We start from the raw sequence: 12706 nt of genomic DNA, 5'->3' as shown, positions 1-12706 counted from the left end.
AAGGTTCCCCCTTGTGAATAGACTAATCCTTCTAGATGGAGTTGGTTATCCTGAGTGGTGGTTACAAAATGGGTGCCTCCAAGAAATAAAAGCAAGAATCAACAACTGGGATAGAGTCAAACTAAATAGCTTTCTCTCAGCAAAGGAAACTATCAGCAATGGGAAGAGAGAGCCTACAGAGTGGGAGAATATCTTTGCCACTCATACTTCAGATAGAGCACTAATTTCCAGAATCTATAAAGAACTCAAAAAACTACACCAAGAATACAAATAACCCAATTAACAAATGGGCTAAGGATATGAACAGATGCTTCACAGAAGAAGATCTACAAGCAATCAACAAACATATGAAAAAGTGTTCACCATCTTTAGTAATAAGAGAAATGCAAATCAAAACTACACTAAGATTCCATCTCACTCCAATTAGAATGGCGATTATCAAGAATACATGCAACAATAGGTGTTGGAGAGAATGTGGGGAAAAAGGTAGACTCATACATTGCTGGTGGGGATGCAAATTAGTGCAGCCACTCTGGAAAGCAGTGTGGAGATTCCTTAGAAAACTTGGAATGGAACCACCATTTGACCCAGCTATCCCACTCCTCGGCCTATACCCAAAGGACTTAAAATCAGCATACTACAGAGATGCAGCCACATCAATGTTCATAGTGGCTCAATTCACAATAGCCAGACTGTGGAACCAACCTAGATGCCCTTCAATTGATGAATGGATAAAGAAACTGTGGTATACATATACAATGGAATATTACTCAGCTATAAAGAATAATAAAATTATGGCATTTGCAGGCAAATGGATGAAATTGGAGAATATCATGCTAAGTGAGATAAGTCAATCTCAAAAATCCAAAAGGCAAATGATCTCACTGATAAGCGGATGATAACACAAAATGGGGGGGGTGGGAGGGGGGCAAGAATGGAGGAAGGAGGGACTGTACAGAGGGAAAAGAGGGGTGGGAGGGGTGGGGGGAAGGAAAAATAACAGAATGAATCAAACATCATTACCCTATGTAAATGTATGATTACGCAAATGGTATGCTGTTACTCCATGTGCAAACAGAAACAACATGTATCCCGTTTGTTTACAATAAAAATAAATTAAAACTTAAGAAGAAAAGTCTAAAGCACAGCAAAAAATAAATAAATAAGAAAATGGGTGCCTCCCTTGTGTCCTTTCTCCTAAACATACACGCACTTGACCTTCTGTCTCCATCACGTTGTGACCCAGTATGAAAACCATTACCAGAAGCTGCCACCATGTTCTCAGACTTCCCAGGCCTCCCAGAAATATTTTATCTTTAAAAATCACTCAGAGAAAATGGATTGAGACAATATGATACCGTTTGCTCTTGCCAGACACAGTGGAGGGAGCCCTTCCATCTTGTCAGCAAAATGCACGAAGTCACGACATTTGAAAAGATATTTCAAGAAGTTAAAAACAAAAGCCAATCCTTGCATAAACCTGATTGGTTGAGCCTCAAAGAAAAAAAAAAAAAAAAAATCTCCTTTGCAAACTGGAGTCACCAGGTGGCGCCCTCAGCCTAGAACGCAATCTTGGTCCCACAGCCAAGGTCATCCTAGAGGCGCCAGTGGGGCCGAGCTTCAGGGAACTCAAAGAATTTTAGAGTATTGGTTCCATCAAGAGCCAACACCTTCCCGAAGAGGAAACCAGACCCAGAGTTGCTAAGCATGTTGCTCAAGGTCACAGCTCATGGGCAAAGCCAGGACTCGGCCCCTTGCCCAAGTTCTGATGTTTCTAAAATGTGTCACATAGTTAGTTCCCTGATTGGTTAAGCCCAGCTCGGTGGACACAATTCAAAATTTTCTCATGAGGACTGAAGGCGAACCTTTTGTGCGTGTGAACATTGGTATGCGGAGGCCTGCTGCGCCCTCTGTGGGGGGCAGAGATTCAAAGGACTCAACCTCCCCCTCCCCAGAGCCCCAGACTGCTGTTTCTTTGTTAAAATACCCAAGCCACATTTTTTGTCCATTCCCCCTGGGGTGGGGGCAGGGGTGGGGGGTGAGACACTGAGCCCAGGTGCAGGTCCTCCTAGCTGTCAGGCTTATTGGCACCTCTGAGTCCTCAGGAAAATTATTCTTCCCTTTCTGAGTCTCAGTTTCTGGGGGTCACCAAAAGTTCCCAGCAGGCAGGAGAAAAGCAAAACTGGTCGTTATTAACATAACCATGCTCCCTGTCCCTACCTACCAGATATATATGTATATAATATTTAATATGTGTATATATAATATATATTTCTCATACAAATTTCATATATGTGTATATATATTTCTTACATATATTTTAATATGTGTATATGATGCATAATATATATTTCTTATATATTTCATATATATGTATATATATATATATATTTTTTTTTTTTTTTTTTCAACTTTAGAGCCCAGACGGCCAAATTATCAGAGCTCTGTATAAAGAAAGAATACGGAGGAACTCACAGTGAAGAGCCCAGAGGCTCCTGCATGCTAGGCAAGGTCTCTACCACTGAGCCACATCCCAGCCCCCTTCTTGGACTGGGTCAATTTTGTTTTATGGCTCAGTGGTCCTAGTTCTCAGGGGGGTTCTGAGAAGCAAGTGTGCCAGTCGGGAACCATTCCAATAGCAAACAGCAAGAGAGGCATCCGTGCGTAGATGCATGTATGGGTAGATATGTATGTACAGGCTTACACACACACACACACACACACACCTCCTGCAAAACACACACACACACACACCTCCTGCAAAACACACACACACACACCTACACACACACACACACACCTCCTGCAAAACACACACACACACCTACACACACACACACACCCCTGCAAGACACACACACACACCTACACACACACACACACCTACACACACACACACCCCTGCAAGACACACATACACACACACACACACACACACACACCCCGTCCTCCCGGCCACGCCCCCAGGGCGCGTCACTTTCCCTCGGCTCCGCCCCCTCGGCTCCGCCTCCTCCCGCCGCCACGCTGCGGACCAGCTTCCAGCCGCGTCTTCGGGAGACGCGCTCCACCGCTCCCCAACCGCGGCTCCTGCAGGGGCGCGACCTCAGGGACGTGAATTTCACTTCCCAGCCGACTCGTCCATGGCCCGGGCTCTTGGGGGCGCGCCGTCCGCCCCACACCCGGCCTCGAGTGCATCCCCCGCTCCTGGCCCTTCCGTCTTCCTGGAGTCCGGCCCTCTGGGTGCCACGGTGCTGGATGCTGGGGCCACGGTGGGGAAACGGCATGAGCTCCGCCCCCGGGGGCTCCTCGTCCCCTGGGCTGCGGTCCCCGCTCGCGGCTTTGCCACCGCGCCGAGCTCGCCCCACCGCCCCGCCGTCCCCAGCCAGCACGGGGAGCGCTTGCCCTTCCGCCACCAGGGTGCCGTCCACTCCCCCAGCCGGCTCATTCCCGGCAGTTCCTCACGCTCTAGCCGTCACCTCTTCCAGGAGGCCTTCCCTGGTGTACTGGCGGCGACAGGCGCCCTCTTTTCATTCCCATGGCACCTGCGGGCAACTGCTGCGACCCTTGCCTTCCTGGATTCTGCTCATCTCTCCGCACGTGTCTTCCTGGGTCCTCTTGAAGACATAGTGTCTGCAGGGTGCAGCAGCACGGGGCGTGGCCCATGTCGATGTTCAGTAAATGCAAAGTGAACAAACAGCTTTGGGGACAGCAGAAGCAGGTGGGACACCAACGGGAACACGCAGGGAGGTTCTCTTCTGGAGATTCTTGCTCACGAAGCTCTGGAATCCTGCAGATGGTTCTGTCCTGCCTGAAGCCATCTTCTTGGCAATCAGTTCAGCCTTTCCTGCTAGAGGACATCTGGTCACCCTAGGTTACAGTCTATCCTTTGGGGGGCACCTTTACAGGCGTTTGCACCTAAGTTCATCCAGTATCATAGATAGGGCTGCACCGCTGTAGCCCTGAACTTTTATTCCCTTAGAGATTCTTCTCTTTCTCATGCTCTGTTCCCAACTGCATTCCAGTCCTGAATTCTGGGATCAAACACACTTGGATTTGAATTTCTAGCCAGGAGAACTGAACAACTTATCTTTCTGCATTTCTTCAACTGTAAAATGGGAAACTAATTATAGTCCTTACCTCAGGACAGGGTTATATGGGACAAAGAGAAAAAACTGAATAGATATTGTTATGCCATTTGCATGTGTACAATATGCACACTGCCCTTAGAGTTGTCTCCTATATCTCCTGTCAATTACTGGACATCTCCATACTAGTTATTAATTATGTAGCTTGTTTTTTTCCCCTCAGCTTTTAAAACTCTTTTTTGGTGGGGTATAAAGGAAAGATAGTAGAATGAATCAGACATAACTTCCCTATGTTTTATATGTGAATACACAACCAATGAAATTCCACATCATCTACAAACACAAGAATGGGATCTTAATTAGAATAAGTTACACTCCATTCATGTATAATATGTCAAAATACACTCTACTGTCATGTAGATCTAAAAAGAGCAAATTTTTAAAAAGGAACACAAGAAAAAGAAAAAACTCTGTTAGTCACAAAAATCAATATGCTAATAGTCTTAAAAGGAACACTCGTTAAAAAAAAATCTAAAAAAATTCCATTCATTTGTGGAAAATGAAAGTTCCTATAATAAATCTTCCTAATTCTTTCTCACTAAAGAAAACCATTATTATTTGTTATTTATCCTTCCAGATATGCATTTTCATACATTTGTATTGTACATGACACATGAACACATGGCTTTTTTAAAAAACATGAACAAGGTCATACATTGTATTAGTTTATTTTTTCCATTTCTATAACACAATACCTGAGGCTGGATACTTTATTAAAAAAAGAGGTTTATTTTTATTTTTTGTGGTGCTCGGGATGGAACCTAGGAGCTTGTGAATGCTAGACAAGTGTTCTACCATTGAGTTACAACTATAACCTCCAGAAGAGATTTATTTGGCTTACAGTAAAAGTCCAAGATTGGGTGTCCCCATCTCTGAGGAGAGCCACTTTGGCTGCATCCCATCTGGCAGCCCGCATCATGAGGGGAGCCGATGTGAGGGGAGAAGAACACATGGTGGGACAGGGAGCCAGAGACCAGAGAGTGGCCAGTTTTATTCTTTTTATAACAATGTGATAACCCCGTTGACCGGTGACGAGTTCTGCTCCCTCTAATGGTGAAGTTTGAACACTAGAGAAGCACGCCAAGGCAAGCAGATTAAGCAGGTTTTATTTAAAAAGTAGTAATAATACAGACTTCTCCTGGGGGAGAAGGGGGCCATGGCTGATGTTCTAGAATCCCAAGAAGTGAGCGCACCCTACATCTTTTATAGGTTAAGGTCTCTGTTCTCCAGTTCTCTCCCCGCTTATCTCTCCTTCCTGCCTACCTGACTAGGCCTGGTTTTGCAGGTGAGATGCATAAAGTGAGAAGCGGATGGGCAGGGGGAGGTTCAGCCAGGAAAGGGACCAGGGGGCATTAATTAGCATCTCCTTGCCTGCAGGTCAATTTGGTAGTCAATGGGCCCTGCAGGTCCTTGACATTCCGTTCTCCCAGGGGCAGCCTCCAACTTCCAGAGGCAGATGGCTTTCATGGCCTCCATTTCCTGGATTTGGCCCAATTTGACCTGATCCCCTATTTCTACACTAACTGCCTGTCCCCAATTCTGCCTTCAAACGCATTCCCTTCAGAAGTCACCCTGGATCCTAACGCTTTCCACAAGGTCCCACACTTAAAGGTGTCACAGCCTCTCACGCCATCCTTCTTGGGTTCCCGTTCTACCATGGGAATCGCTGGGGAACTCTCAGATCATATCCAAACCATAGCACACGCTGTCTGTTGTTAAGTGACCTGCTTTTAAAAAAGCCCTCTTGAAGCGCACAGTTTGGTTGGGTTTTGTATATTTTGTGTAACTGCGGCCACTCTGGAGGAACCCGGGTTCAGCTACCCACATACTCTCTGAACCCTGTTCTCTCTGGCTTGTTCTAGAAGCTTCATTACATAAGCTTACGTTCCCTCTTGATTAGCTAAGTCATTGGCCACTGGTGACTGACTCCACCTTCTGCCCCCTCCCCTCCCCGGAGAGCTGGGATGAAGGTCCCAACCCTCTGACCCTGGCTTGGTCTTTCCAGGGACAACGCCGGGCCTGAGCTACCTTGGGGCCCGCCAGCCATCACACAACTCAGTAACATCCAAAAGCGCTTGTCACTCTGGAAATCCCAAGGATTTCAGAATTTGAGTGCCAGGGAATTGGATGAAGACCAAATATATATTTCACAATATCACAAAGACACATTCTCAAAACAGGCATAACTGGGTAAAAAGCAAGCATTTTGAAATTTCAGTAAATCCTACCAAATGGCCCCCTCAAAGACGTCATTCCTCCAGCTGGGTGAGCCAAGTCTCTCCCCACATCCTGGCCACTTCCCTTGAAATCACTTCAAGTTGAAATTGATTATATGGTAGAAATGATAAAATTTGGAAATATTATGTTAAACAAAAATATTAAAATTATTTGCAGGTGTATGTAGTGGTGCACACCTGTAATCTCGGCAATTTGGGAGGCTGAGGCAGGAAGATCACAAGTTGGAGGTCAGACTGGACAACTTAGCAAGACGCTGCTTCAAAAATTAAAAACAAAACAAAACCAAAAAAAAAAACATGTATAAAGGGCTGGAGGGATAGCCCAGTGGTAGAGCACTTGCCTAGCAGGTATGAGGTCCAGGTTCAATTGCCAGTACAGTAAAATAAATAAAACAACATAAATTATACCTGTTTCTTTTCACTTTCCAATGTGGCTACTAAATTTCTTATTTTTTTTTTTTTCCAGAAACAAATATTTATTGAGCGCCTAATATGTGTCAGGCACTGTTCTACACCCCACCCAAAAGGAAATAAAAAAGGGGGGCAGGGAGAAAGAGGCGACAAACACAATTCTGAAGAAAGGGGCAGCTGAAGGCTGAGGGAACTGAGAAGCCTCAGGTGACAGGGGGAGCTGCCTTAGGCCTCCTCTTCAGCCTCCTCCCCGAAATCCTCTTCCTCTTCTGCGGTGGCATCCTGGTACTGCTGATACTCGGAGACAAGGTCGTTCACGTTGCTCTCAGCCTCGGTGAACTCCATCTCGTCCATACCCTCTCCTGTGTACCAGTGCAGAAAGGCCTTTCGACGGAACATGGCAGTGAACTGCTCAGAGATGCGCTTGAAGAGCTCCTGCATGGCTGTGCTGTTGCCAATGAAGGTAACTGCCATCTTGAGGCCACGAGGTGGGATGTCACAGACAGCTGTCTTGACATTGTTGGGGATCCATTCCACGAAGTAGCTGCTATTCTTGTTCTGCACATTCAACATCTGCTCATCTACCTCCTTCATGGACATCCGTCCACGGAAGACAGCAGCCACGGTGAGGTATCGACCATGGCGGGGGTCACAGGCAGCCATCATGTTCTTGGCATCAAAGACCTGCTGGGTGAGTTCAGGCACAGTGAGGGCCCGATACTGCTGGCTTCCACGGCTGGTAAGAGGAGCAAAGCTAGGCATGAAGAAGTAGAGACGTGGGAAGGGCACCATGTTGACTGCCAACTTGCGGAGGTCAGCATTGAGCTGGCCAGGGAAGCGGAGGCAGGTAGTGACACCGCTCATTGTAGCTGAGACGAGGTGGTTCAGGTCCCCATAGGTTGGTGTGGTCAGCTTGAGGGTGCGGAAGCAGATGTCATAAAGGGCCTCGTCATCAATGCAGTAGGTCTCATCAGTGTTCTCTACCAACTGATGGACGGAGAGGGTGGCATTGTAGGGCTCAACCACAGTATCGGACACTTTTGGTGAAGGTACTACACTGAAGGTGTTCATGATGCGGTCAGGATACTCTTCACGGATCTTGCTAATGAGCAGGGTGCCCATTCCGGAGCCTGTGCCCCCTCCCAGTGAGTGGGTCAGCTGGAAGCCCTGCAGGCAGTCACAGCTCTCTGCCTCTTTGCGCACCACATCCAGGACTGAATCAACCAGCTCAGCCCCTTCTGTGTAATGGCCCTTGGCCCAGTTGTTCCCTGCCCCAGACTGACCAAGAACAAAGTTGTCCGGTCTGAAGATCTGGCCAAAAGGACTAGAGCGAACAGAGTCCATAGTCCCAGGTTCTAGATCCACCAGGATAGCTCGAGGAACATATTTGCCACCTGTGGCTTCATTGTAGTACACGGAGATGCGGTCCAGTTGCAAGTCGCTGTCCCCATGGTAGGTACCGGTGGGGTCGATGCCGTGTTCATCACTGATCACCTCCCAGAACTTGGCACCGATCTGGTTGCCACACTGACCAGCCTGGATGTGCACGATTTCCCTCATGGCTAAAATTTATTTTAATATATTTTTGCTCGCCTCAATGTATGTTCGGGGCAAGGAAATATGAAATTCGTTTTCTGTGCTGGTCGCGAGCTGAAAGGATGGAACGTGCACCGGAGGATGGAGCAGCGAGATCCAAACGCGACGGCAAGAAGATTCTGAGAGGCAGAAGAGCTGGGAGGGCGAAGGAGGGCTCTTATTTTTATTATTTGTCCATTTTGCAGTGCTAGGGCTTAAACCCAGGGGCTCGTGCATGCTAAGCAAGCACTGTACCAACAGAGCTACCCTGCCAGTCCTAGACTGGAGATATGAATATCTGATTTTAAACTAGAGAGAGCTTTCTTTGCCTGTGTATAAGCCAGCATTCCCTCTGCTAAGCTTATCCCATCTGTCAACTATTTTGGACCTTTTTCTTGCCTTATTGCACAGTGGAGACATATCATCTACAAGTATAATTTACATGAATTCCACTGTATTCACCTTGGGTGGGAGGGAGAGATGGAGAGAGGAGAGAAACAGTCTACGCAGCTTGGGAGGCTTAACGGTGACTTAACCGTGGGCGGTACTGGGGATCAAACTCAAGCACTCTACCAGCTGAGCTATCTCCCCAGTCCCTTAACCATGACTTTTTACAGTGACATTGGGCCCAGGTTGCACACACGATGACGGTGCAGTCTTGGGTTCCCATGACCCCCTTGACCGTGACTTTACATTCCACTAGCTGGAAAGAGAATTAAGATGCTGGGGCTGGGAGATAGCTCAGTTGGTACAGTGCTTGCTTTGCAAGCATGAGGCCCTGGGTTCGATCCCCAGCACCGCCAATTAAAAGAAAGAAAAAGACCCTGTATTTCACTGGGGCACCTTTCACTCTTCTCCCTGAACCCCTCCTTCCACCAAAAAAACATGCAAATACCCCGCCCCCCAGTCATCCACGCACACACCCTGTGTCGTGTCTGCAGCAACTAGCAACCCTGATTCAGTTCAACTGATAGCAAAACACATTTACATGAAAAAAAAAACATATTTCTGAATATATAACATTTGTTTTCCTAGGACTTTAAAAAAAAATTAAATCGTCAATTAGTCTTCTATTTTACTTATTTATATATGGTGCTGGGTATTAAACCCAGGGCCTCACACAGGCCAGACAAGGGCTCTACCACTGAGCCACACCCCCAGCCCCTGATCTTCTAGGACTTTGACCCAACGCAGGGAATTGGGTCGTGTACCCTCTGATTATCTAATCTCTGTTTACTTACCTTGAACTTTTGGACAAATATTAATTACAGCAAAACCTTAGCAATTCAATCCCGTTGGGAAGTCAGAATGTTCTAGGTTGGTGAGTTCTCATAAATAATGATTTCTTAGTATCCGGAGTATGCAGAAAATTCTGGTAAGCTCATGGCATGTTGATAAGCAGAGATGGAGTCTGTTTTAATTAAGTGACCAATATACGTAATTAGTATTAGCTGCCTACAAGACACTTGACTGCTAGGGGACCTGAATGTTGCTCTCTCCAATTGATTGGCCAGGGCCCTGCAGTGACAGGCACATCACTCTGCCGACAGTGGCAGAGGACATTCCTGCCTCTGTTTCTCACCCCCCTGGCATGGCACATTCATTTTCCTTTGGAGGGCGACCCCTCTCACACCCTAAGGAAACACAACTGTCATGGAGTCTGGAGTGGGTGGAGAACCAGGCAGGCCACACAGTGCAGTCTGGCTGAGCGGCAGCTGTCGCCATATTTCTGTTGGTCCTTCCTGGGGTCGCTAATGGGAATGCACACAGGCCTGAAGCCATCGGTGGCTCCGTTGTTCTTTGTGAAACAAATTTGCCACAAACTTGCCTAAGACAACATAGGTTTATTATTTTATAATTTCTGTGGATGAAATAGTGTGGGCATGAGAGAGTGGGGTCTTCCACGGGCCCAGGGTCTCTCAAGAGGCGTGGGCCGAGGCTGAGGGTTCATTTCAGTTGAGCTGGGAGCCCTCAGGTCGGTCAGGTGTCTGAGTAGCCAATTAAAGCCACAGCCTGCAGAGTTAGCACTCACCACCATAATGGTGGACGGGCCACAGGTGGAAGAGCCCAGGGTGCTGCGTCAGAGGGGAGCCAAGTGTCTCCAAGGGTGGCCCCACCTGCCCCCATCAGGACTTCTTGGCAGAAATGCTCAGAGGGATCCCTGCCTGGGTCTCAGGTCCACAGACCCCGGAATGAAGGACCTGGGCTAGGATTACAAATATGGGTAAAGGCTATGACTAGCCACGGGCCTGAATCTTTGACTTAAGCCCCTTTGCAGACAGCAAGGTGCCAAGCTGGGTGGGAGGGAGCCCAGGGGGGCCTGTCAGTGAAGCCTCTGTAATTGCCTGTAGTCAGGCCAGAAAAATCTCAGAAGTCTGTTTGTTATTGTTTTGCTTCATGGTACTGGGGATTGAACCCAGTGACAGTCTACCACTGACCTACATCCCCAGTCCTTTTTATTTCTTATTTTAAAACAGACTCTAAGTTGCCTGGGGCTGGCCTTGAACATGGGATCCTCCTGCCTCATCCTCCTGTGTAGCTGGGATTATAGGTACGTGCCAACACCCAGGGCAACACAGGTTTTTGGTGGTGCTGGGGCTTGAACCTAGGGCCTTATGCATGCTAGGCAAGCACTCTACCAACTGACTATATATCCCCAGCCCCAACACAGGTTTTTAACCAGGATCTGGTCTCTTCTCTTCTGAAGGCTCAGCTGGGGATCCACCTCCAGGATCACTGGGTGGTTGTTGGCAGGGTTGGGCCTTTTCTTTTTTCTTTTTTTTTTTTTTTTTTTTTTTTTTTTTTTTGCAGTGCAGGGGATCGTACCCAGGGCCCTGGGCTTGCAAGGCAAGCACTCTACCAACTGAGCTATATCCCCGGCCCAAGTTGGGCCTTTTTCACAGGTGGGCCTCTGCCACACGACAGCTTGCACCATGAAGCCTGCAAGGCAACAGAGAGCACGCACTGCAGGATAGAAGTCCCCGTGTCACACAACCCCACTGAAGTGACGTCCCATGGACATGTCACGTGTTATTGTGAAGCAGGTTACTCAAGGGGAGGGGATCACTCAGGGCTGTGAATACCAGTACATGGGGATCCAGGGCCTCTTGGAATATGCCTAACACAATGGCTCTCTGGCCACATATAAACAGAGGCCAGCCAGGCATGTAATTCCAGCAGCTTGGGAGCCTGAGGGGTCGCAAGTTCAAGGCCAGCCTCAGCAACTTTGCAAGGCCCTAAGCAACTTAATGAGACCCTGTCTCAAAAAAAAAAAAAGAAAAAAAGAAAAAAAGGCTGGGATGTAACTCAGTGGTTAAGTGTCCCCAAGTTCAATCCCCCATTAACCGCCCCCCCCCCAATAAAAAGGACTATCTATTTGAGGTTGAAACTAAAGGCAAACAAAGCTGAGAAACAGGAAGAAGATAATTGTGGTATCAGTTAAGCCCCTGGATCCAGACCACCCACTGGTATGCCAATTCAGGAACAGATTACTTTTCTTCTTGGAAAACACACTTGCACTGGGTTTAAGTCAATTGCAACTGAAATAATCCTGATTATTATAAAAAAATAATTTGGTCAGATTCTTTGGGTTTCAAGAAAGAGGGATGTATCTAGGTGACCCTAAGAGCAAGGTGTCTGCTGGAAGGAAGTGACCTGGTACCGATCTGGAGGCTGCCGCAGGGGGTCCGTCCTGGAGGTCAGAGGTGCCGCCCTGCAGGGGTACTTTGGCTTCTCACCAGGCACCTGGTCTGTTTTCCCACTGCCCAACAGGCCTTTTCTCCTCCCTGCCATCTAATCTTCTGCCCTCACTTCCTGCTGTCGCTGATCTTTTGTCTGCATAAGACATTTAAAATTGCTGGATTATTATTATTATTCAGGACCAGGGATTGAACCCAGGGCCTCACACATGCCAGGTCAGTGTTCTACGCTTGAGCTACGTCCCCAGCCCTTCCTATTTGGGACAGGGTCTCACTTAGTTGCCAGGTTGGCCTCAAATTTGTGATCCTCCTGTCTCAGCCTCCTGAGTAGCTGGGATGACAGGTCCTCGTCACTCTGCCCAGCTGCCGGAGGCTGGTGATGGCCCTCTGTGCCCTCTGCATCACCTCCTTCCTGCACACCAACCCGTTACACATTCTGTACAAGTGACAGTTCAAGAGGTAGAATCTGGTCGGTGCAGGTCGCTGTGGGCAGCCAGGCTACCTCACAGGTGGCTTGGCAAGCCCAAGAATTGGCCCGTCAGGGGCTTCAGGGAATGGGCCATGAGGGCGTCCAGGGCTGTGAGCCTGGAACACAAGGCAAAGTCACTTTGCAAACGGGTGGTAAAGATTCCACTTTGAA

At 47.8% G+C, this 12706-nt stretch overlaps 1 protein-coding gene across 1 annotated transcript; it reads right to left on the bottom strand.

The window, feature by feature from the left end:
* Window positions 1-6858: 6858 nt before the first annotated feature.
* Window positions 6859-8536, bottom strand: LOC306668543 (tubulin beta-5 chain-like). The gene has a single exon (XM_079152036.1). It carries the CDS (start codon window positions 8351-8353, stop codon window positions 7019-7021), a length of 1335 nt encoding a protein of 444 aa, XP_079008162.1. The 5' UTR covers window positions 8354-8536; the 3' UTR covers window positions 6859-7018.
* Window positions 8537-12706: the final 4170 nt, after the last annotated feature.

This window comes from Sciurus vulgaris, assembly GCF_902686455.1.
Source record: "Sciurus vulgaris genome assembly, chromosome: 8".
Classification (NCBI taxonomy): Eukaryota; Metazoa; Chordata; class Mammalia; order Rodentia; family Sciuridae; genus Sciurus; species Sciurus vulgaris.
The sequence above is the reverse complement of the archived record's forward strand: the minus strand, read 5'-3'. Positions and strand labels throughout refer to the sequence as shown.